This window comes from Periplaneta americana, chromosome 10 (genome assembly GCF_040183065.1).
Source record: "Periplaneta americana isolate PAMFEO1 chromosome 10, P.americana_PAMFEO1_priV1, whole genome shotgun sequence".
Lineage (NCBI taxonomy): Eukaryota > Metazoa > Arthropoda > Insecta > Blattodea > Blattidae > Periplaneta > Periplaneta americana.
The window spans coordinates 145,780,889-145,808,531 of record NC_091126.1 but is presented as its reverse complement, the minus strand read 5'-3'; the positions used below and the strand labels follow the sequence as shown (position 1 = coordinate 145,808,531).

Genomic DNA, 27,643 nt, shown 5'->3' with positions numbered 1-27,643 from the left:
TGGTGATTCTAGCTTTTCATCTCCTGCACAGACTCCCTCTCTCCTGATTTTCTTTATTAGGAGTTCTGTCCTGTATATATAAATTACATAAAATGTTGTATTATTAGTATTAGTTAAGTAATTTTAATACATAATCAATTGAAATGAAATAAGCCTCACCTGTGATATCAGTTGCTCTTTTCGTTGCCTGATTTATAGGAAACAGATATTGACCTGTTTGTTTCTCTTCATCGCAAAATGCTATTACATACTTGCTTAACAATATTTCTTTCGCCACTGCGTGCTACAGTATTCATGTTGAGTTGACAACACTGGACTGCAAGTGCAAATATTGTAAACTGTCCAGCAAGAAGGCCAAAATTGTGAGTAGTGGGGGACAGAAAGGGAAAGAGCTAGAAAAGAGAGAGATAGGAATGCAGGGAGAGAAATGAATTACCGAGGATGAGAAGGAATTAGGATTCAGTTCGCATATCTTACGGGGGCACAGATCCGATGGTCCGACTATACATTCTACTGCAACCTGTATTGACCTGAAGATCACGGCACTGTAGATACCGTGACCCACCATGGTGCCATCTGAGGGACCTACATGACAACTAAATCCCTGGTCTACCATAGTCCGCTGTGAAAGCACCTTCGCCCCCCTGGGATCTATGTAGCTTCACCAGACAGATGACACCTATAGGTGAATCATGGCACCACATCTGCTAGATCTTCTGGTCAACCTGAAACTATTGAAGATGATAGATGAAGTTGAAATTAATGAAGCAAAATGAGACCGAGGTTCAATGCCGGAAGTTATCCAGCAATTCTGCTTCAAGTCATTGTTGGGGAAAACCTCGGAAAAAAACCCAACCACGTAACTTGTCCCAACCAGGATTTGAAGCCAGACCCACTCATTTCATTGTCACACTACTATACATGTGGTTATGTTGTTCACAGAGTAAATTATTTATTTGTAATATTTCTCCCATGATTCTCAGATTTTATATGAACTACAGCTTTTGGACAGGATACAAGAAATCATTCCATCACATTACATACTTACCACAGATTTTGACAGTTCTACAAGGCAGTTTTTCAACTTTCCCATCCAAGAATGAAGTTGACATCCCAGCAGGAATATTATACAGTATCTTTCTTTGTTCTACAATATATTTTACGTTTTTCTTCCACATATCAAATTGTCTCTTCACACATGATGTAGTTACTTTCTTTTCCAGTAACTTATACCTGAAACATACAATGATTTATAAAATAAGCTGAAACAGCTAACAAATAATGATATCATGAATTGTTGGCACCAAGTATAAGTCCATTTTGTGAATTTAATGGTTTATGATAAGGTTAACAGACTCTTTACCTGAAATCTGGGGACACTCCCTTCTTCAGCCAAAAAAAGGTAGGGGGGGGGGGCAAAATAATGATCTATGTTACACAGTACTTGCAACAAATATGTATATCATGGAATTCACTAAGCAATCGTGCTTTCCCGAATTTTCTACATAAATATTGCAATCATGCAATCACAGATGAATCAACCATAAGAAAATATTATTTGGATTACTGTTACCATTCAACAATTAAAGAAATCCAAGATAATTTGAAAGACTGTTTCATATGGGATGTGGTAGATGAAACTTCAGATGACTCTGGCTGCTAGGTGACGAATTTTATTGTTACAAACTAACAAGCAGAGGACACGCTCTGTATATCACCGAATGGAATAAGATTGTGTGAGATGAAAGTACAAGACGTACTATTTAAAGTCATACCTGGTATGGGTGGCCAATGAACCCTCGTTTTCGAAATATTGGCTATTGTTTGTGACATACTTCTGTTAGGTGCTCAATAGGGAAGTATTAGACTGTGTAGCCCATATGGTTGGATGCTGAGTTGTTATCCAGGCAACCTGAGTTCGAATCTTAACTGGTCCTATATTTTTTTCTTTTAATAATGATTAATATTGTGATCACAGTTATCTATTTACATACCTATATCATACTTCTCAATGTATTGAATGCTTCATCATGTTTTAAACAAATTACTAATTAACTAACATTGTATTGTAAAGGATAAACAATGAAATACTGCTCACATAGGAAGGTAAGATGTGTCACTGGTGTCTGTTCTATTTCTGTAGCAGCTATCCCATTTCATTTTGTACCCTATTCATTATGATGTCATAAAAACACTCAAAACATACATATTTCCTACACCATGCACAGCAAATGAAAGAAGGTTGTCCACAGTCACACACATTTTTCCGTACTTCTGCTGCGAAACAGACATCTTTCACATTCACAAACACTTCTTGTTCGTTTATCAATTTTAATGCATACCACGCATATTTCAACATGGCTTTGAATATAGGAATTGACAATTGAAAGTGAATTAAAATAATAATAATAATAATAATAATAATAATAATAATAATATCAAGCTTTAAAAAATGAGAAAGCATTAGGATTCGAACTCGGGTTGCCTGGATGACAACCCAGCAGCCTGGATGACAACCCAGCATCCAACAACATGAGCTACGCCGTTACACAGTCTAATGCTTTCCTATTAGGCACCTAACGGAAGTATGTCACAAACAATAGCCAATATTTCCAAAACGAGGGGTCATTGGCCACCCATACCAGGTATGACTTTAAACAGTACGTCTCGTACTTTCATGTAACAAAATCTGATTTAATTCGGTGATATACAGAGCGTGTCCTCTCCTTGTAAGTGAAATATAGGCCTTTCTGTTTATTTTGTTCCGTCTATTGCTTATCTTTATTGTTTTGATAATAAGTCGGTACATTATGACATGATTATATAATATATTAGGACAAACGTTTTCGCCAATTGTATGGCATCTTAAGGTTTATTTAAAAAAAAAATACGTCTATTTTATTTGGCAGAAGAATAAATTTTCAGATTTATTCTTGAATTACCTGTCATTTCCCAGTTTTTTCGTCATTTAAAAAATCCCCTGACGTTTCTCGATTTTCCATATTGTGGACACACTGTTACATTAACATTTTTAATGAGAATAGTCCTTACTATCACTCCCTAAAAATATTTACTATTCCACCTGAATCATCCTGTATAAAATAAACGTGCAAGTAGAGAATACAAGTACATTTCATATAAGCAACAAGTAAATTTAAATATTATTTCCGTAATAATTGGGGATTTATCCTTCGAAGAGGTGGAAAAATTCAAATATTTTGGAGCAACAGTAACAAATATAAATGACACTCGGGAGGAAATTAAACGCAGAATAAATATGGGAAATGCCTGTTATTATTCGGTTGAGAAGCTTTTGTCATCTAGTCTGCTGTCAAAAAATCTGAAAGTTAGAATTTATAAAACAGTTATATTACCGGTTGTTCTGTATGGTTGTGAAACTTGGACTCTCACTTTGAGAGAGGAGGAACAGAAATTAAGGGTGTTTGAGCATAAGGTTCTTATGAAAATATTTGGGGCTAAGAGGGATGAAGTTACAAGAGAATGGAGAAAGTTACACAACACAGAGCTGCAAGCATTGTATTCTTCACCTGACATAATTAGGAACATTAAAACCAGATGTTTGAGATGGGCAGGGCATGTATCACGTAGGGGGCGAATCCAGAAATGCATATAGAGTGTTAGTTGGGAGGCCGGCGGGAAAAAGACCTTTGGGGATGCCGAGACGTAGATGGGAAGATAATATTAAAATGGATTTGAAGGAGGTGGGATATGATGGTAGAGACTGGATTAATCTTGCTCAGGATAGGGATCAATGGCGGGCTTATATGAGGGCGGCAATGAACCTCCGGGTTCCTTAAAAGCCAGTGAGTAAGTGAGAAAGTACATGTCAATACTCACCGTTCCTCTCGTAAGTCCATCTGAGTGATGTTCTTACATTCAGTCTGTATCACATTCTCCAGTAGATCCTCCATCTCCTCTATGCTTGCATTGTGACTTCGCTCCTCTTTCTCACAAATTTCTCTTATAAGCTCTTCAGTACAGGAAGCCACTATATCCTCCACACTCTAAAGTTAAAACAGAAATATGTTCAACAATGAACAATGTTTTTTTCACTAAGATTACATTAACATATTACACAGTGCGGCAACTGCAAAATGAAACTGACACTGGAAACAAAAATAATGATTTCATGTGTGAAAAATTTGAACACTGTTTTTCGAAGTAGCTGACTCCTGCATTTACACACTGAATACAACAATCATGAAGCAACTGGAAGGAATAGCAGAAGACCATGTCTGGAATCCTGTTCAGTGCTCTAGTTACAGCCCATGAATGGTGTTCACATCATCAAAATAACAGCTTTTGAGTAGTGTGTTAAGTTTTTAGAACCAAAAGAAGATCCATTCTTAATTCCAGTAAAAATAGTCAATGTGACAACACACATACTATTTTGCTAGTCGGATGACATGAACTGGACTCCTTCAGCCAAATTCCAGTTCTGTATTAGTTGGAATATCACATATTTTGCCTGTGATATTCCGTCCTATTTGAACTTTGGAGCAAGAAGTAACATAACTCTCTCCCCTAAAATCATTCTTATCTTCTTATACAAGTGAGTACACTTGTGCTTGTATGACTGTATAAATTTTTTATTAGCCTTCTTTAAATATTAGTAAAATTGTATCAGATTCTTTTGTTTCTGGCTAAGTGGAAGAGAAGGCCTGATATAAATTATTATTATTATTATTATTATTATTATTATTATTATTATTATTACACCTAGAATGGAAAGTCTTTAATTTGATTTATCACATGACAATCTCTTTTGGTTGGGATTCGAGCTTTCTCCCGAAATGAAAGAGTGATGGAACGGAGAAAAATTCTCTCCGGCGCCGGGATTTGAACCTGGGTTTTCAGCTCTACGTGCTGATGCTTTATCCACTAAGCCACGCCGGATACAACCCCGACGCCGGTTAGAATCGTCTCAGATTAAGCTCCATCTCTTGGGTTCCCTCTAGTGGCCGCCCTCTCCACTACGTCATAGATGTCTATGAACGTAGGACCGAAGTCCATACATGTGTTGAGGTGCACTCGAATGAGTGACTGGTTGGCCGGGGTCCGACGGTATGGGTGCCGTCTTAAATCACAAAGTGATTTATTACGCATATCATATATATTTTTGATGTACCGAAGTACATATGATATTTCCATGCAGATATTCTGTGTCATCATATGATGAAAGAGTGATGGAACGGAGAAAAATTCTCTCCGGCGCCGGGATTTGAACCCGGGTTTTCAGCTCTACGTGCTGATGCTTTATCCACTAAGCCACGCCGGATACAACCCCGACGCCGGTTAGAATCGTCTCAGATTAAGCTCCATCTCTTGGGTTCCCTCTAGTGGCCGCCCTCTCCACTACGTCATAGATGTCTATGAACGTAGGACCGAAGTCCATACATGTGTTGAGGTGCACTCGAATGAGTGACTGGTTGGCCGGGGTCCGACGGTATGGGTGCCGTCTTAAATCACAAAGTGATTTATTACGCATATCATATATATTTTTGATGTACCGAAGTACATATGATATTTCCATGCAGATATTCTGCGTCATCATATGATGAAAGAGTGATGGAACGGAGAAAAATTCTCTCCCGAAAGTTTTAACTTCTTGCGCAGTCTTTGTAGTACTATCTTGAATAGTTCACTTTTCGTGGCAGTTTAAGTGGGGGACCTAAAACTTGACAGATTGAGAGTAACTTGCTTCAGGTTATGAACTGACTATCCCCACCAACCAACAAAATTTTACGATGTTTCTTTTAACTGTCTTTGCTTGGTGGAGATGTCGTATTTACTTTAAAAATAAAAATAAAATAACAGCAGTAATATAGAAATATACAAGGGCCTTGAGCTACCTGTAAATTTTGAGATATGGCAAGGAAACTTCGGGATAATTAGTTTTACACAAAAATCAACAAAATAAGGTGGTGAGATCAATAAAAACAAAACATGTATTTTTCACCATATATTTCAGCGGCATCTTAATATATATATTTCATTTTTTTTAAACATCAGGCAAAAACATTGGCAGACCATAAGGATCCTGAATTCTATAAAACAGAAATTTTTTAGTTTTAAAAAATAGTAAATTATATATGAATTTCGAAAAATGATAGACTTCTATTAAAACTGAATATTTTGAATCGTGCACATGAAACATCATTGAAATAAACTATATATATATATATAAAACAAATAAAATGTATAGTAGACTAAAATATTAAGATTTAAAATAGAGATGATAACTCAAATGCTCAAGAAAACATTGATGATGTGTATGATAACTTTTTCCAGTTTGGTTGTGAACACCAAAATTGTTTAATATAACCCACGTAAATTTGGTAAATTTGGCTATACATCGAAACTTTTCAATAAGAGAAACCTCCTGGGTATTAAAAATTGTCCGATATTGAGAAGTGTCCACTAAATGTTTGCCTGTTGCCTTACCACTTTCTTCATTTTATTTCATAGATATATGTATAAAGCTTTTAATAGAAAAAGAAGCATCTTCTGCGGATCTCTGGAAAAAGAACTAAGGACGAGACTAGTGAAGTCGTTTGTATGAAGTGTAGCATTGTATGGGGCAGAAACATGGACATTACGATGAGGTGAAGAGAAGCGAATTGAAGTATTTGAAATGTGGATTTTTAGAAGAATGGAACGTGTGAAGTGGACAGAGAGAATAAGAAATGAAACTGTGTTGGAAAGAGTGGGTGAAGAAAGAATGATGCTGAAACTGATCAGGAAGAGGAAAAGGAATTGGTTGGGTCACTGGCTGAGAAGAACACTGCCTATTGAAGGATGCACTGGAAGAAATGGTGAATGGGAGAAGAGGTTGGGATAGAAAAAGATATCAGATGATAGACGACATTAAGATATATGGATCATACTTACATTTCATATTGTTCTAGTGTATTTAGTTTCTGGCTTTTTGGTTGGATGTGTAGAATAATACGAAATATACAGACACACAAAAACAACACACAACTCAATTTCAGAAAAAAAAAATAAAAAAAAAACTCTCTCTCCCTCCCTCCCTCTCTCTCCTCCCCCCTCTCTCCCCTCCCCCTCTCTCTCCCTCCCCCCTCTCTCCCCTCCCCCTTCCCCTCACCCTCTCTTTTTCCCCTCTCTCCCTCCCTCCCCCTACCCCCTCCCCTCCCTCTCTCTCTCTCTGTTTTTGACTCCACATTACACTACACAAACACACCCCCACAGGAAACAAAACAAAAGACACCATGACCAGCAACAACCAGTTCTGAAGAAGGCCCATACAAGGCCGAAACATGTTAACCAAGTACGATGGAATTTAACATGAGAAAGACCTATAATACACATTCCGAAATGATATAGTGTTAAAAGTTGTGTAATCAAGATGTATAATAAATACACTAACAGAAGACAACAGAGATATTTCCTGATAATAGACGAAGCTTCATGGTTATTACATGATGACTTTTTTAACTTACCTCATTAGATGCTGCATCAATTTGTCTTTCCCGTTCAGCAGCAGCTTTGCTCTCCTCCTCTGCTTTCTTTTTCTGCTCCTCCTCGGTAAAAACTTCTTTGAAAACATCTCTGCAAAAATTCATCCAAGTATGTATAAAAATTATCTCACATGATTTAACAAAAGTATAAAGCATTAAAAGTCTACAGCAGAACTCCGTCGAAAACAGTCGCATGTGCATAACAGTCCATCTAGTCAAATAGAAAGGTATTTGACTTGAATAAGAATTTAGGAAGAAATGAAGCAAGTGATTTCAGGTAATGATAAATTTAGTGAATTAAGGAGAGAGGAAATGAAGTTTAGTACAGGAGTGAAACAGGTTGAAATAAATACCAACGAAAAACCAGACGTTTGAAAATTTAAGTCAAAAAGAAGAAAGCATCAGCGAGAAGATAGAGGAGTTGATAGCCGAGAACAATAAATTAAAGAAGAAAATGAGTGACTACAATCGCTATATGAGGAAAAAGAACAATAATTTTTGTGGTTGAAGAAATGGGGCGTAAAAAAGAGACTGGGAACCAGTAAACGACATATGTAGAATGATCTTTAATCTGGAGTTGAAGAATGAAGATGTCGACATTCACACAGATTTTGGAGAGAGGCTCCAATAGGCCATCCTTCTCAGCTTTAAAAATACAAGAATAAGGGAAGTTATTCTGAATAACCGAAGAAAGCTTAGTAGTTCAGGAATGGAAAGAGAAGGAGATATGCCAATTGAAGTCAGAAACAGAAGCAGCCAGGTCGAAAGGACATTTTGCGAAAATGTACGATGATAAGCTGAAAGTGAATGGTAAATTTTATGTTCTGAAGTTTAGCTTAAAGAACGAAGAGCACCCTGAATTCGGAATACAGGCATCGAAGAGAAGAACGAACTTCAACAGTGGACAGATTCCAATGGAGAAGAGGTCAGCTTTGCTGCGGGAAGAATTATTAAGTCAGCCGACAATCGAGGATAACCACTTAAACCAAGGGAAAGAAAAAGAATGATGGGGAAAAAAACCTTCCCAACTGCAAGGACAGAACATCAGATACTCGAAGGTCACCACATGGCAACAGGAGATAGTAACGAGGTTAAGGGCCCACATGATGACGAACGAGGAAGTTTAAACATGATGACTCGACATGGAGAGGGAAGCAATGTTAAACTGCAGAGTAATAGGAATGTAAGTCATCTACGAAAGCACTTGAATGCGAGGATGAGAGGCACAAAGAGTATGGAAAAAGGGAAGATGAGTTGCATAAAAAAAATTATCCAGAAGTTGGGAAATAAAAATGGGGGAGGAAGTGATAGTATTAGAAGTGGGATTCTAAGGATAAATTTAGAAAACTCAAATCCACTGACTATTGGGGATGTGAAAGATTTCAGAAGCATGATGGTAAAAAAAATGCACGGAATTAAATAAAAATTTAAGTGAGATGATGGGGATAACGAAAAGTGATGAAAATTATGGTGGGGAAACGAAATTTTATAGCGATAAGGAATACAAGCAGTCCCGCGCCGTGGCGTCGCGTCTAAGGCATCCCACCTAGGACTCGCATTACGGAATGCGCGCTGGTTCAAGTCCTCATGGGGGAAGAAATTTTCTCATGAAATTTCGGCCAGTGTATGGGACCAATGCCCACCCAGCATCGTAATGAATTTGGGGAGCTACGATAGGTAGCGAAAATCCGGTTTCACAAACCAGCTATAACGGCTGGGGGGGATCATCATGCTAACCACATGATACCTCCATTCTGGTTGGATGATCGTCCACCTCTGCTTCGGCATATGAACGTGAGGCCAGCAGCCGGCAGGTCGGTGTTGGCCCTGCAAAGGGCTGTAGCGCCATGGATTTTTTTTTTTTTTTAAGGAATACAAGTGAGTGAAAAAAGAGCAAGCCACGAAGAGAGGGGGGGGGGGAATGGTCAGTGAAAGAGGTAGAGATCAGTGCTGGTAACGACCTGTTTTACTAACACCCGTCCGCCGTAAACGAACACAAGTCGCTAATGCAATTCAAATGGGAATTATGACGTGACTCCTTATGTAACAACTAGATGGCAGCGTAGTAAACCTGACAAAAGTTGTTAATGTCAAACCCTATAAGGCGACCTATCTGGGGTATATATGATCTAGGGTAACAGTTATAATACGACTGACTGCTACTTTCACGCTTACTCACCTGTATAATATCTCAGTACAATATTAATAAAAATTAAATTCACCTATTGGCCTTTTTTTACTTTCCCTACACAACAAAGTCTGATCATGATAACACCAACTACAGTAAAAGGTAATAGACTTCAAATTGAAGAGGTGAATTCCAAAGTGTCTTAAGTTTCTTTTTTTTTTTTTTAACTTGCTTTATTCACGTTTTAATTTATCCTTTTCAAGCCTATATATAACTGTGTAAGTTTATTTAATAGACACTCCTAAGTCTTGACTTAGGGTCTGAATATATTTTTTTAAACGAATGTAAGGGCATCAAATTTATTTTATCAGTTTTTGTTATTTTTTTCATAAGTTGTCATTTGGATTTAGGCCAGTTTGAAATCCACCTCTTCAATTAGAAATCTTAGTTGATTTTCTGAACTCAAAATCTTTCCCCTTTTATTTATATGCCTAACAGGAGACAGTACTGAAATAATAACTACAGCAAATGGCAGAAGATGGATTTCCAAAGAAAATACTAGGATAGTTTGCACTTTGCAGAAGAAAAAAAGGACGACCTAAAGTTATACGGATGGATGGATGGATGGATGGATGGATGGATGGTATTTTAAGCAGCATATAGGAGAAAGGACTGGTTGATGGAGATTGGAATAACAGAACAAGTTGGAGAAGAGCAACAGAATATGAAATGGGTGCAAGATAATGTTATAAACATTACAAAACCTGCTACTAATTTATTAATATTTATAGTATATAAATATTTGGCTGATAATAATAATAATAATAATAATAATAATAATAATAATAATAATAATAATAATAATAATAATAATAATAATAATAATAATAAAGTTTGAATGGGCCATCAATGCTTATCTGTTTTTTGTAAAGGTGTTACAATTTATTAATCACATGAACGTTTTCGGCACTTGTGTGTGCCATCTTCAGATGTTGGAAAAGATACTACCTATTAACATATTAACAATGCCATAATGGTTACACGTACTGTCGACATAACCATTATATGTATACATAAATGACCTTATTGCAATATACCCATTATCAGTTAAAATAATTATAGCATACAATATTAAGTAAAACAATTAAGAACAGTTAATTAAAGCATCATCCCTTCGTGATGGATTATAGTTTACATAATTAATTAATAAACATTTTAAATAAATAAAGCTGACAGTTATGGCGATATCAGATGGAATAAACTGACTTCAAATATCAAGTTAATTACCTAGTTGCACATTAATACCAGGTAAAGTAGATCTAATTAGAATAACAACTAGAATGTGAGCCATAAATTACGTCTATTATGAGTGTTCACTGATTGCTTAATGTCATTCACTGCCACATATAATAAACACTTGGAAAAGTTGATCATGGCGTGTAAGATACTTGCGTATTATAGATTCCAGTAATTAGGTGTTTTAGTACAATAATGTTGTTTTCATCTGCCGACTTAAGTTTTTACAATTTCTTACAATGTCGCGTTGTCACTTTCCAATTTTCAGATTAGCCTGGCATACTGTGAACACAGAAATATTGGAACGTTGTAAGTTGCTCTTCTTTGATTGTCAATGTTAATATGTAGTATCTTTTCCAACATCTGAAGATGGCACACACAAGTGCCGAAAACGTTCATGTGATTAATAAATTGTAACACCTTTACAAAAAACAGATAAGCATTGACGGCCCATTCAAACTTTATTTTATTGTAGCTTGCTTATCGGACAAACTCGTAACAAAATGAAATTAATAATAATAATAATAATAATAATAATAATAATAATCATGATGATGATGATGATGATGATAATAGTGCACTTTGCTGTAGGAACCTGCCATAATTTGTTCTGTTCACAGTATGTGTTTAATTACCTCGACATGAGGCAACAAACTTCCAACAGCATCTCGTCCTCCTCCAGAATAGCAACATTTGACAGTCTATCACAGAATACCTGAAGTTCATCTTTAACGATTTCTGATACCATGGACTGCATAATTTCTTCGTGCTAAATATAAAAAGAATAGAACATTTATATTAATAAAAAATTAAGGAAATATAAAATATATTATACAAATTAATATTTCATTGCAGAGTGAATGCATTTTACATTATACTTATGTTAGATGTCGTTGAACAGTTATGTGTCTGATGATGCCATGCAGGCGAAAATGTTTATGCTTTTCTTTTGGTAACATGTTGTAGCAGGTGTTAATTTGCAATGGGAATGATAAATCATGTGATTGAACATTTTAAATAAATATATTTCATAACATTGTAACTGACTTATCGGAAAACTAAGAATGAATGAATGAATGAATGAATGAATGAATGAATGAATGAAAACGTGAGTAAGAATTTTAAATAAAAAAGAACTAAGGAAGACTAGTGTGGGGCAGAAACATGGACAGCACAACGAAGTGAAGAAGAACAATAAAATTGAAAGTTTTGAAATGCGGATATGAAGAAGAAAGCGCTTGTGAAATGGTTAGACAGAATAAGAAATGACGCAGTGCTAGAGAGAGTGGGTCAATGACAAAAAGTTGTGAAATTTGTGGTAAATTTAAAGAAAATCCTCCAAAAGCAACACTTTTCCCTGAAAATGGCCACAAAAACCATGGCAGAGAATACATACTGATTACTTTGGTCCTTCATGGAATCATTATATTCTTTTTTTTATAACTGACTGTCATTCAAAATGGATTGAGACTGTTTTTAACTAAATCTACAAATAATAATACAATAAATAATACAATAAAATTATTAAGACAAGTATTTGCTAGTTTCGGACTTCTAAGAGTTATTAGTTTCAGACAATTATTCTTATTTCACTATGAGGAATTCCATGCTTTTTGGAAGCAAAAAATGGAATTGCATATAAACCAGGAGCACTATTCAATCCTTAAAGTAACAGAGTTGCTGAAAATTCAAAATAATTAAAAATTCTGTAATTACAATTGAATCAGGAATTTGCAAAAGGACCAAGTCCGAAAAAGTAAATTTTAAGAAAACAACACAAACCCTTTTTGTATTGATGTGGATGTATAACAGTCCAAACATGTTGATACACAATTTAAATGTGTACATTCTATAGAACTTGGTTCCTTTTAATGCTGAAATCCAAGAAGAGTGTATGGAGAGCCAGAAACGGGTATAAACTCAATTTGAAAAAAATAGGACTTGATCCCTTTTGCAAATTCCTGATTCAATTCTTGGAAATATGGAAAACTCAAATAATATGAATTAACAATATAAAGATTTTTCTTAGACTACAGGAATTCCAGTCAGTGTACAACTGGTATTTCACAAGCAGAAGCCCTACTGGGTAGGAAAATTCGCAATAGACTTTATTTATTACGACCTCCATCAAATGTTAACCAAGTCCATAATAAATAGATTGAACAAATCAAACATTATAAAGGATCGAGTGGAAGTATTTAGTATGGGCAAAGAATTACAGGAAATGGGGCGAATGTTGGAAAAAAGCAGTCCTAGTTGAAATGTTAGGTCCAATGTGATTTAGAGTTTATATTCCTGAATTAAATAAAATTTCGATTCCACATATCAATTAGTTCTGCTGTCGAAAAATCTGAAAGTTAGAATTTATAAAACAGTTATATTACCGGTTCTTCTGTATGGTTGTGAAACTTGGACTCTCACTCTGAGAGAGGAACATAGGTTCAGGGTGTTTGAGAATAAGGTGCTAAGGAAAATATTTGGGGCTAAGCGGGATGAAGTTACAGGAGAATGGAGAAAGTTACACAACACAGAACTGCACGCATTGTATTCTTCACCTGACATAATTAGGAACATTAAATCCAGACGTTTGAGATGGGCAGGGCATGTAGCACGTATGGGCGAATCCAGAAATGCATATAGAGTGTTAGTTGGGAGACCGGAGGGAAAAAGACCTTTAGGGAGGCCGAGACGTAGATGGGAGGATAATATTAAAATGGATTTGAGGGAGGTGGGGTATGATGATAGAGACTGGATTAATCTTGCACAGGATAGGGACCGCTGGCGGGCTTATGTGAGGGCGGCAATGAACCTTCGGGTTCCTTAAAAGCCATTTGTAAGTAAGTAAGTAAGTACATATCAATTAGTTAAGACAAAGGGTTTCCTCAGACAATTCACCTTGAGAACAAAATTGTAATGGATTTATTTGTATGAAAATGTAAATGATTTATTCTGTATGAAGGGGAGGTAATGTACAGCTCATGCATTATGTCCAGACACCCTCCCACTCTTCCTACAGAGCTGCACACGAGATCGGATGAGTCTGCTTACGAATTATAGGGGAATGGGTTAGCCTTTGCCTTGAACTTGGTAGACACACGCCCGACCTTCCCTTCTACTCCTACCCCCTACACACTGTTCCCCTACTGCGCATCGCAAGTGTCTTGACAAAATGCATGAGAGGAGGTAATGCAATGATGTTTAATGTCGTCATGGTTTTTTGTTGTTGTGCTATGAAACGTATTAAAATAAATGATTGAAACTGCATCAATTACAAATATATTACAGATAAAAATCAGAGAATATGATAATGTTAAGCTTAAGGCTCGTCTCTACTAATAAACATTTAACAACAACATGTTAAATGTTAAACTGTTTACTGTTAACATCCCAACATGTTGATTGAACATGTTAATGCTAATTTTTGTCCACACCGTTAAACATGTTAAACTTTACTTTCTTTGCACAGACCATCATATACAGTCTATGAGATTTTAATGTAGGTAGTGTCTTGCTTTCAAACCTCGGACAATGGACTCAGATGAAGATGATTTGGCTTTTGTAATTGTCTCTATTGCTTGTTACAAGGCCTTGAAAAGGAAGAAATGAGAATGTGGATCCGGCAATATCTTAGTAAAAGACACAATGCAGAAGACATTCTAAATGAGCTTAAAGTTCAAGATCGATTTGGATTCAAAAACTTTCTGAGAATGTCAGAACACGATTTTAATAATGTAGTGCTGCAAAAAATATTTCCTGTCATATCAAAGGAAGACACACAATTAAGAGCAGACATTTCACCTCATTTAAAAAAATTACAGCGCAACTGATTGACTGTCACAGGAGCCATGACATGATAAATGTTAAAGGAGTGGCTAATATCATGTGATTCTTTCTGAAGTTTTACGAATGTTAACATACGTCACCAAATATGACCATTACTGACGTCAACATAGCATTAATGTTTAGTTTACCATGAGGATACGAAAACTCTCTATTGTATCCTCGAGAACAGTTAAATAATAATTTCAGTTCTCTAAAACAGTCGGCCTTCTTTGGTTTGTCTCTGTATTATTTTGCAGCCACATCCCACAAACAAAGCTTTTCCAACAGTACATTAATCAATTTTATTGTAACGATATTTTCTTTCGTCCACTCCAATATTTCGAACAACTTACATCCAATACCAAGGATCGTATAAAAATTATCAAAAGGTGCTCCTAGTTACGTGCCACAAACTCGAAAGCTAGTTGCTATGGAAACTGTACGAACTTTGCCGAATTGTGCCGACATTGCACGAGCAAGTGAATTGACTTGACATGTTTTCCATTGCTGCTGGAAAACACACCAACATGTTAAAAGTGTTAACTTCAACATACTCAGTTAACATGTTAAGTCAATTGAGATTTGAAATGTCCATTTACATGTTAAATTCAACATGTTATATTTGTTGTTAAATGTTTAATAGTGGAGATGAGGCTTTATTTAAAATGCCATTTGAGACATGCCTTGGTTCTGCAGAACCTACAGTTCGCAAATCATTGCATTAATACATTCCTAATTCCTGGTTTTGGAAAGGAGAATTTTAAAATGGATAACAGGACTTTCGACTGGATATTGCCATCTAAATAAGCACCTACATATATTGGGCCTTAGTGATAATCCAACTTGTAGGAAATGTGGAATAGAGGAGATGATTTTGCTGGATTGCCAAATCAGGCATCATTACCTCGGGAAACAAATGTTGACTCCTGAGAAATTTCAGGAAATTAAACCCAGTAGTATCGCAAGGCTAGTGTCACATTGTCGTCTTCTGGATTAATTTCCATCCCATGTGGTGCACAATGGGTCATTTGTGCTATAGTACAAGTGTACATCCTTAAGGGATTAGCTACAGCTTAAAGGAGTAAAATTTTTTAAATATTCAACATTTTTTTTCTCCATTACTGTATCTTGTACAATAATGAAAATTTGGTATGTGTAAAACACTGTCCTGCTATACGATAAAAATATACAATTCGAAAAAAAATTATTTATATTTTTTTTTTTCAAAATTCAAAATTCACTGTGCAGTGATGAGCGTTTCCCTCACAACTAAAAAAATATCCAACATTCTGTGATCAAATTTTTGTGTGTATTTATGCATGTAATATCCACAATATGATGCAAAATCACTTCTCTACCTTTGATAGATTGTCCGATAAAAAATAAATTCATTTTAAAATGGTCAAATATCAGTATTTTCTTCTAACACAAATTAAAAAAGATATTATTTATTAAGAAATGTAGTTGAAAGAGTATGATATTGTAAACACGAATTTCAGCAATAAAATAAAAGAGAGAGAACATGAAAATGTAAACAAGTTTATGAGTCATGAGGAAAACGCTTCATCACTGCACAGTGAACTGCCATCATTTTGAATTTTGAAAAAATATATATATATAAACATTTTTTTTAAATCGTAAAAATATTTTTTTATATAGCAGAAGGACAGTGTTTTACACATACCAATTTTCATTATTGTACAAGATACAGTAATGGAGGAAAAAAATGTTGAATATTTTAAAAAATTTTACTGCTGTAAGCTGTACCTAACCCCTTAAATTATAAGACGACGACGATGAAGAGGAAGAAAATTAATACATTCCATCAGATACTGAACTTTGCACTGCACCACTAGTTATTGATAGACTGCCTTAGTGACAAATTCTAGCCATATATGTTACCTTACCAATACTGACCATCTGTTTACTCTTGCTTTTGTTCTTACCTGTTGTCGCTCAGCCTCCTCCAGCGCCTGCTCCTCGTACGATTTACATACATGGGTTGTACTTTCCCGCTGTTGCTTTGGCTTCTCCACCTTCTGTTCCTCATTTCCATAGTACCACTCATGCTTATCTTGTGTTTTCGGCACTATTTCCAAAGCCGACGTCACTTCTACAGCCTTTTGATCGATTAAGCCCTCACTATCAAAACTACTGTGTGGGCGATAGTTCTGGAATGTCTCTCGTGTCAGGGGTCCACCTTTGACTACCTGGAAGTAAACTCAAATAAATGCACTGTTTGGTGGCAACTCACCACAGATAATTACTCAAACCTTCACTTGCCTCGCCCACTGAACACTGCCTCTTCGACTCAATTAGAGAAATAGCTCTTGAAGCAGGTAAGTCACTGGAGATGAAAGGCGCAGGTGCATCTCTGTATATAGTTACTTCTGTATTTTCATCATTCAGTTCTAATCCATAGTGATCACAAAATAGTGCTGCTTCCCTAATACTCTCGAATACGACCCATTTCATGAGTTCCTCCAATGATAACTGGAAGAAAAATAGATTAAAATCTTTAGCTTCAATTGAATTACAATCTTTCCAAAATATTTCTATGAATTTCACCTGCACATTATGGCAGATGTATTAACTCTTAAATGGAAACATAGGTCTGTGGGACCCTGGTGGAAATTAAAATCTTTGTGTTGTTAATACTGTCTATGGAAGATATTTGTTGTTTACAGTACCTTCTTATCAAGATGTTATTTGTATGATATCACCATTGTTGTCATAATAATCATTAACATAGATGATATATTAACGATTTCTTGGAAGTCTACTGGTCTGGGAGACCTTATGTTTCTAATTACATATGTTTTTTGTGGCATGGTGTCAGACCCACTGTTTCTGTGTGTGAGTGTTTTGGAAGAATTCATGTTATTTCCACTCTAAAGTAATTTGTTATATATTGAAATTACTTATTCAGAAGGAGTTACAAGACACATCATGTCCAGTGAACTACAAGGTGGCATTCCAAATCTGCAATATCTGCCTGTTTTCCAAGATGAGAAAAAGTGCTTTCAAGTATATACTATACAGTTTTTGAAAACAATCTGCCTAAAATGTAGTAGAAACGTGTGTGTTTAGTGTGTAAAACAGACGTAAGTGTAATTTCAAGGAAAAAATTGTTCCCAGGATCCCTCGCTTAGCACACGAATGCTCTACTGACTGAGCTACTCAGGAACCATACACAACACTGTCACAATTTTTCCCTTTATATCCACACAACTCAAATGGGATGACAAGACGCCCATTTAAGTGGAAAAATTGTGACGGTGTATGGTTCCTGGGTAGCTCAGTCGGTAGAGCATTCGTGCGCTAAGCGATGGGTCCCAGGATCGATACCCGGCCTTGGAACAATTTTTCCCTTGAAATTATTCGTCTGTTTCACAGGGAGGTATTACCTGAAAGCCAGATTTGCAGAAGTAAGTGTATTTAATTTCGAGTAAACTCTAAGAGCAATTTTCATATGTAATAGTCTAGACCAGTAGCCGTCAGCAATCGCTGAAATGGGTAACAGGTAGGTAGTGCATCGAAATATGCACCCTCGTGCAAAAGGGAGCAGTAGAAAGCATACACGGCCAACAGCCACGGGTGCACGATAGGGCAATGTCTTATCCGCACGTAAGAGATGCTAGCCCGAGGGTGTACTGTGCTAATGACTGCTGGTCTAGACTAATTCGTCAGATTATTTTGCAGTAGATATGTTCATTATGTGCCTTATGCCATTTTATTTTTCACAAATATTGAGTTTAAGATTGTAAATTTTCTGAAAGTGTACTTTTTTTTGCAACTTGGTCTGAGAGACCAGATGTTTCTAATTAAAGATAAAAAAAATAGGTCTTTCTGGTTAAGAGTTAGACTTACATCAGCCATTTGCAATTTGTATTGCCAAAAGTAATTGACCACAACAAAGAATGGTTCCAATAGTCACATAATCCAAATCATGTCATTCCAGATTCCTCATGCTATTCCACAAAACCATCTGTGCAATGTTGGTTGTGTATATGGGATAAAATTATTGTAAAATGACGATATTATTCATCTCAGTCCAACCAAAATTAATGCGTCAATATTTATTATGCTATCTGTTTTGCTATATCATACAGCCTAATAAAAGTTACTTTCCTCATTGCCTAATTATATTAATGATGGAACTATTGCCCCATGCTGTAGTATCATGATCTAAGACATCATATCTGAACTTGCATTACAGAATGAGCACTGGATTGTATCAAGTCTTCGAGGGGAAGGAATTTACTCATATTATTTCAGCCACTGTATGTGACCAGTGTCACCCAGCATCGTGAAGAATTTTGGGAACTACAGTGTGTAGCGAAATTCGGTTCCACACAGCAGCTATAATGGTTGGGGGAAGCAGAGGGGGGGAATCATCATGCTAACCACATGATACTCATGGCACTGGTTGGATGATCGTGAGATCAGTAGTCGACTGATCAACCTTGGCCATCTATGGGCTGTTGTGCCCAAGATTAGGAGGCCCTATTTATTATACATTATAACAATTTTAATGAGAACATGCCAATAAACATTGCAAGAAAAATTTGCTCATCTTCATGGATTATTCCAATTGCAATAGAATATCTAGTGTCTGAATGAAATGAAGGTGATAATGCCAGCGAAATGAGACCAGGGACCATACCGTAAATTACCCAGCATTTGCTCTAAATGGATTGAGGAAAATCCTGGAAAAAACCTCGACCAGGTAACTTGTCCCTACCAGTATTTGAACCCAGGGCCCTCGTTTCACGGCCAGGCAAGCTAAGCATTACTCCACAGTGGTGGAGTCTTTATTAATCGCCAAAAATTCTTCTCGTGTATTTCAGGGAACAAAAAATGGAAGATTTCCAGATTTGAAAAAAATAACTAATTCGACTATGTTCAGAATTTATGAAACAATGGGAATGCCACGAACCAGAAATGCTACAAAACCGCACATGGGAAATTGCAAGTGCCATGGACATTCCTCATAGTGAATTTAAAGCAGGCAGGGAATAGGCTTGGTGATTCATGCGGAGAAAAAACCTTTTTCTGAAAAGAAGGATAGCACTATTTGAGAAGGCACCAATGGAACATATGGACAAAGTGATGAAGTGATTTTTGTTATAGCCAATGACGAATGGTTTTGTGGAATATTAATATATGCATTTAACACTATTTATTTCCTTCCTTTAGATTTGTATTTCTAATATTATTTAGGAAGGCTGAACCTGCTTTCTTTACAGCATGCAATTATTGTTTCAATACACAATGTTTGCAATTATACTAGTAATGAGGGTATGTGAATTTTGAGAACACAGCCATAATCTCCATTTCTAGTGGACATACGACTTACTATTTTGCAACAAATTATTGAACTAAGCAATGAAATTAATACTAGTATTAAATGCCAGAAGTTAATTTCCAGCTTCTGATCATTTGCATCACGTCTGTATAATATTTATTACTTAATTTGGATAAATGCAATGGATATTTTATTTTTTACATATGCTAGTACTCACAGTCAGTTTCTTGCTCCCTGTGCGGTGTGACTTCAGAATTATCGACAAGGCCTTTAAACGAACCTGGTAGAAGTACCGCAACAGAATGCATGCATTCAAATAGCTTGTGCGTTTCACCAACTTGAAGAAACGAATGTAGTTATTGCTGCTGAGAGCAAGAAATACTTCTACGGCAAACTTAACTGGTTCTGAGTTGATTATAGTTGAATTCAATTCCTTCAATTCCCTGCAATGGAAAAACAACAGACATCATAGTGTAAAAATGGCACATATTTCATCTTTCTAGTTATTGCTGAAATAATTCAGAATCTAAATTTCAGATAAATTCCATCTCAGTGGATATGATGGGTGGGAAATGATAAAATGCCTATTCTATGAGGCGCATCCAGAAAGTAAGTTTTCCGATTTTTTCCCCTTGAAAGTAAACGTAATTAGCCGTGTCAATTGCGCATGCGTAACAGATCTATGATGTATCAATCATATGCCAGCCGGACAAGTCCCACCTAGTGCCAGTAGCATGGCAGCAGTGGTCCGAAATGGAAGCTCTTATTCCTTCTCCTGCTGCCTGTGAGGTTCAGTCGGTGATAAAGTTCTTTAACGCACAAAGCATTGTGCCAATTGAAATTCATCGCAGGTCTATGGGCTGAACATCATGAGTAAGCAGATGGTGCGTCGCTGGTGTAGGCAGTTTTCCGAAGGTCGTCAAAGTGTCCATGATGAAGAGCGCAGTGGGCGACCGTCCCTCATCAATGATGATCATGTTGAGCTGGTGTGGCAGTGCATCTTGGAGAACCATCGCTTCACGATTACAGAGCTGAGCAGCCATTTTCCGCAGATATCGCGAGCCTTGTTGCATGAGATTGTCACTAAGCACCTGCTGTTCAAAAAAGTGTGTGCCAGGTGGGTGCCAAAAAACCTGACACCCGAACACAAAATGCAACATTTAGGAGCAGCACTGACATTTCTGCAACGGTATCACGATGACGGCGACGAGTTCCTCGACAGGATTGTCACGGGCGATGAGACTTGGATTTCGCACTTCACCCCGGAAACCAAGCAGCAGTCAATGCATTGGCGGCATAGTGGATCTCCGGTCAGGACGAAATTCAAACAGACACTGTCAGTACGGAAAGTGATGTCCACGGTGTTCTGGGACAGGAAGGGCATTCTGCTCATTGATTCCTTCCAAGAGGTGAAACAGTGAACGCTGACCGTTACTGTGAAACACTGTGAAAATTGCGACGTGCCATTCAAAACAAGAGGCGTGGAATGCTTACTGTAGGTGTTGTGCTCCTCCATGACAATGCTCGTCCACATACGGCTCGGCGCACAGCAGCTGTTTTCACGGAATTTGGCTGGGAGTTGTTTGATCTTCCACCCTACAGTCCTGATCTTGCTCCCAGCGATTTTCACGTTTTCTTGCACCTCAAGAAATTCCTGTCCTCCGGCGAGCGTTTTGGCAACGACGAAGAGCTGAAGACGTCTGTCACATGCTGGTTCCATTCACAGGCGGCAGAGTTCTACGACAGAGGGATACAAAAGTTGATCCCACGATACGACAAGTGTCTCAATTCTGATGGTGGCTATGTTGAAAAATAGCTGAAACATTGCTGTACCTGTTGCCAATAAATGTTTTCCTGAAAGTGTGTGTTCTTTTTTTAAAAAAAATACGGAAACTTACTTTCTGGATGCGCCTCGTATATAATGAAACTGGAAGTTCACCATTGTGTTGTTAATGGTTGCTGTGAAAGACGCATATGAATTGCATGCTAATACTACACAATATCTCACTCCCTACAAGTAATTATTTCTGCTACTCTTGAAAATTTTGTGTAATAAAAACTGAAGTGAAAGGACTCGAAAATAGCATCGAATTTCAGGTAAATAAATTTCAGTTTCAGATTATAACAAAGTACACAATACATATATAATATCAATTTATCATTTATCTCGAAACATCAATGTCTATTTTTTGTAACTTGGCAGGCTGCATCATATGTCATGCAGTAGTATGTTATGGTGTGTTTTCAACGAGGATGAATCTCTGAAACTTAGTCAATTTTAGTACTAATATTGTAAGATCTTTTTTTTAATCTTATATACGAATATTTAACCTTTATTCCATGACTGAGAAGCAAAAGGGCGATGTCCAATTTTGTCGTTTTTGAGTTAATGGTATTTTTGTGACCAGCATACTTGACTGCATATATGAAATAAAGGCGGTTGTCCTGTGCTCAATCCATGGCTTGAGTCGGCCTGGTTGGCTGGCCTTCTATGCCCGAGGTTGCGGGTTCGATCCTGAGGCATGTCGATGGCATTTAAGTGTGCTTAAATGCGACAGGTATATATCAGCAGATTTACTGGCATGTAAAAGAACTCCTGTGGGACAAAATTCTGGAACACCGGCAACACTGATATAACCTCGGGAGTTGTGAGCATCGTTAAATAAAACATAACATTAATCCATGGCTTGATTATGGCGTGTTACAATGGCAGCTGTCCACATAAAAGTCAGAAGAAAATGGACGCATGTGAGACATCTGCCTCATGCTTCTATTTCATAAAGAATTGTTGTGCGATTTGGGCATATGTGGATGAATGTAATTACTTTCAGAAATTAATTAAGGAGACTGAAGCCAAGAAATATCTTGAAAATCATTACAAGGAAGCAGATGATAGGTACTCTCTGAAAAATTCTGACAAAGTAGAGGAAAATTAGATCCAAAGAAAATGTACTAACATTGGACCTACAAAAATGTCTTCCAACCCCTAGCCTTACTAACTGCTAATCATTTTACTTACGCAAACTCTGGACTCTGAATTTAACAATACATGATGCAGTATCTAATGAAGGGTATACTGCATGTTATGGGACGAAACTGTTGCTGAAAAAGAAGGGAATGAGATAGCCTCTTGCCTATTGAAATGTGCTCGATTGCATTTGAAAGAACAAAGTGAGGTATTAACTATTTGGTCAGACAATTGCACTGGCCAAAATCGAAAGTGCAAATACCACTAATGTACACCTGGCTTCTCTCTCAGCTTCCAAATCTTAAGCAGATCAATCACAAATACCTTTTGAAATGTCACACACACATGGAAGTTGATAACATTCATTCAGTTATAGAACAGAAAAAAAATTAAAACTTCGTAATTTGGAAATTGCTGTTCCTCGTGACTGGGCTCAATTCATTGGAACATGTCAAGTAAAGCAGCCGTTAACAGTCCATGAAATAAAAATTAAAGATTTCAAAGGTTTTTCTTCCTTGATGATAAATTCTTCTTCTCTGTTTGTTCATTGTAAAAGATCTGGTAATGCTGAGATATTCCAAATCTCGAAGATATTATGGCTTAAAGTTTCTGCTGCAAAACCTGGAATTACCTTTTACAAGACATCTTATTCCGAGGCCGAGGCCACATTTCAAGAAGTTGGTATCAGATATCATCGTAGGACTGTTCTTCAGCTTCCAGCAGAAATTCCACTCATTCGCACTGAAGCCAAATCCATCAACTCTGCGAAATATGCAGATCTCCAAACACTGACAAAATGGACTCCAGAATGTTATTCTGAATTTTACAGAGCTATTCCACATAATGAAAAAGAAAGTGAATGTCTCTCAGATGAGTAATTGCTTTGTTAGTTTGTACAGAGTCAGATTCATAAATTTTATTTTCCATTTTTTTGTCTTGTATTCATGAGTAACTTAAATTTTTTTCTCAACAATGTCTTATTCTATGTATATTAATCCGTGGAATCAATTTTTACGTAGTATGTACTATATGTTGGACCAAATAAATACATTTTTAACCTTCAAATACTTCATATCGCTTAAAAATCAAATAGGAAACCAGAAACACTATAAAAGAAATTTTATGGAAAAGCAGCATATTATCAATTTTATTTTTATAAATAATTAATTTAGGACAAAACTGTTAAATGAAATGTTACATAATTCCACATATACAATGATACCAAATGCCTAAATAACATATCTGAAAATCACAGTCCTAAGTTTTATATTTCATGAGTCATGTACAGTTATACAAAATTAGAAACAGTTTTTTTGGCTCTCCTGAAAAGTTATGAAAATGGACATTCACCATTTTACTTCACAGATACAGAATTGTCGATCGAGTGGTAGCTGTACCTTTGTGCACTATGAAGTGTAGCAGTGTAAAGAAGAAATGAAAGTATTATTTTCAATTTTATTTACTGACTATATGTATTAGTGTTGATATGATCACGAAAGAGTAATAATTGATAGTTATGTATAATTGTCCAATATTACAAACTCGTAGAGTTAGCACAATGAATGAATGAATGAATGAATGAATGAATGAATGAATGAATCAAGCCACTGTGTCCCATGAAGGGCTAGGGCCTCCTACAGGAGGGGAAGCTCGGTTGGTGTGGTTCACATGATGAGCTATTTCACGTGAACAATATCCACATTCACATTTACTATGTGGGATACACTAAAGTTTGTCAAATTTTAGTTCTATATGAGTTTGTTCACTAACTGTCTCCACTTGTTCCTGTTGCGGGCGATGATTGACCAGTTTCCTCCCAGTTGCTGCTTGAATGTATCTGCCCATCTTCTTCTTGGCCTGCCTCACGTTCTCCTTCCTATATAGGGGTCCCACATGGTGGTTTTCCGCGCCCATCTGCCTTATTGCTGCCTTGCTACATGACCACCCCACTTCCACTTCGTTATAAGGTCTTTTTGTGTAATGTTCCCAGAAGCTGTAATTTTCTGCAGTGCCATGTTGGAGACCTTGTCTCTCAGTGAAACGCGTGCTATCTTCCTCTCCATTTTCTTTTGGCATATTTCGATGTTCTCTGTGAGGGCCCTGGTTTGGCAACCATATGTTATCACCGGGAATACACAGGAGTTAAGAGCCTCTAGTCTGAGTCAGCAGTTTATGGACCTGTCAAGGAGTATAAACTTTAGCACCCAGAAGGCTTTCCAGGATTGTGTTATTCTCCTTTGTATTTCTTTCTCCATCCCTTGGTTAAGTGAGACAGTCTGCCCTAGATAGATGTAATCGTCCACGTGTTCTATCTCTGTTCCTATTGTTCCTAGTACTGAGATTGGTGTTGGCATTCTATTTGACATTATTTTTGTTTTACTGTAATTGATTGAGAGGCCCCCCACAGTTGCTGAGCTCGTTCAGTTTGTTCCCTATTGTATTATAACGAAGGCATGGTGAGGCTGGGTTGGTATCTCTTACTAGTAGTTTCACTCTACTCTGCCAGGGTCATTCTCGTGCTCTTCCCTACTAGTGCTTCCCGGGTTGTGTCGTCATCTGGTGGTTTTCTCCGAACTCCATGTGCGTTTAAGGTACGTCACTTCCTTTACATCACTTCCATTGCCTGGAGCGTTTCTGCAGCTTACTGTATCCGGTGTTGTTTCTCAGATTTAGTATAACCTCACTTAATTTAACAGCATGTAATACTCCGCTATAACTAAGGATATCTTAATGTCTTTTTATTACTAACATTCACAGGCTGTCTTTGTTCTTCCACTGACCTTGTATGTAAAGCTCTAGTTGTTTTGCCGCCTTTTAGCACTCTTTACATGCTTAGATTCCACACCGCTATAATTCGTTCCTTCTTAGTTGTCCGCCATAACCATCGTAAATCTCACAGCAGTTGGCACAAAAATGGCCTAAATTCTGATGAATCACTAATGATTCACTGGGAAGATATAGCAGTACATTATATAAGCATTCAAAATATTACACTACTAATTTTATGAAACTATCAGCAGTTTGTTGTGGTTACAATAACATTCTGCTGTCTGTTCTCCAGTTACAACGTGAAAATAATTTTTTCTGTGATAGATTCCCGGCTGTTCTCATTTCATATTTATTTAATAGAAACATTCTCTTCACACTCAAATAATTTTCCTTTTATTATGTAGGGTATTCCTTATTTTACAATGCCGGGTCATGGTTGACAACATTCGACATATTTGAACTGAACAAAGTAATTACAGACTCTTGTTTTGGCTATAGCAGAATATTGTTTCACTTGATGGAGAGGTTCAGACCATACTCTTTGGACACAAGTATAACAGAGTAGAAATTCCCCAACCTGATATAGTATGCAAATATAACTCTTTCATGTGAAGACTAGATCAACTAGACTTCAATATTGCTGATTACAGGATATCAATATGAGGCAAGAAATGATACATCCCTCATTTTATATTTTTGAAGTTCGATGTATTGGTGAACAATTCTTATCTCTTAGCAAGACTTTATAATTCTAGCATCACTCCCTTGAATTTCGGAAGAAATATTGCCACTGTGTTGCTAATGAAGTATGGAATGCTTTCAGCTCGACCAAAACCATCAGCTAATCCATTGGTAGATTTCTCATCCCCTGTTTTCGACACAAAACAGGTCACAGAATTGGGTCAAGTAAGAAAAGTTGTAAAGTTTGCAAAGATAAGACTGAAAAATTCTGCAGAAAATGTCACGTTTCTCTTCACGAAAAATGTTTTGCTACTTTCTACGATTAAAATGTGAACTTAGTTTTGTCTTTCAAATTCATTGCTCATTTAAGTAATTCATAATTCGCTATGTAAATAGTTTTATGCTGATAACTAATATGACTGCTAGTTTTCATAAACAAATGAACTTAGTTAATTACCATAGCTCAAGTAAATAATTATTTTCTGTTTGCTAAATAAATCATGTCTCAAACAGTTGCAACTCAAAAAATCGGTTTCATTTGTAATAATTCCCCACTTCAGTAAAGAATATTATTTAGCACTAGAGATATCACATCTGCTCAGTGGGTCGTTAATGACCCAGCCTCAAAAGGCCATTTGTGCTTCAAGTATAATTACAATTCAGATCCAGGCTCCTGAATGGCTTCTTCATGTCTGCTGCATGTAAACAAATGACGACGAATATTGTCTCGTTTGTTGTTTAAAACATTTCAAAATTACATATTATGTTTTCGTTCTACATTATGTGTAGGTTTTTATTCATTTTCTCTCACGTCCATTTCAAACTTTACATCTTTCTGCTACTCTATTCTGGAAATGTAAAAAGAGCATACATATTGTGAATAATGTTATCAAACGTGCTCTCCACGCGAAAATAACTGATTAGAAGTACAAAAAGTGAAAGTCAATATCAACATCCACTGAACTCAAGGAATCGATCATGGTGCAGTACTCTTAAACACATGTGCAAGAGTTACTGTTCATGATAGCATGATTTAGGCCACCAAGAATTAAGTTAAGCCTCGTTCACACTTTTCAAGTAACTTGAATTCAAGTCACTTGAAAGACGAACTTGAAAAGTGCGAACTATGTTTCAAGTTGACTTGAAATCAATTAACGGCTTGAATTCAA

General features: G+C 36.6%; 1 protein-coding gene across 4 annotated transcripts in view; it reads right to left on the bottom strand.

The window, feature by feature from the left end:
• The window catches only part of xmas (RRM_XMAS2 and SAC3_GANP domain-containing protein xmas), a 143,431-nt gene that overhangs the window by 31,782 nt on the left and 84,006 nt on the right, over positions 1-27,643 (bottom strand). For all 4 annotated transcript variants that reach the window (XM_069838219.1, XM_069838218.1, XM_069838220.1 and 1 more), the window contains exons 8-14: positions 20,274-20,499; positions 17,028-17,241; positions 16,695-16,954; positions 11,562-11,695; positions 7,485-7,593; positions 3,859-4,025; positions 1,049-1,233 (exon numbers count right to left, since the gene is read on the bottom strand). In XM_069838219.1, coding sequence (XP_069694320.1) covers positions 1,049-1,233; positions 3,859-4,025; positions 7,485-7,593; positions 11,562-11,695; positions 16,695-16,954; positions 17,028-17,241; positions 20,274-20,499 — 1,295 coding nt within the window. The remainder of the gene's footprint in view (positions 1-1,048; positions 1,234-3,858; positions 4,026-7,484; positions 7,594-11,561; positions 11,696-16,694; positions 16,955-17,027; positions 17,242-20,273; positions 20,500-27,643) is intronic.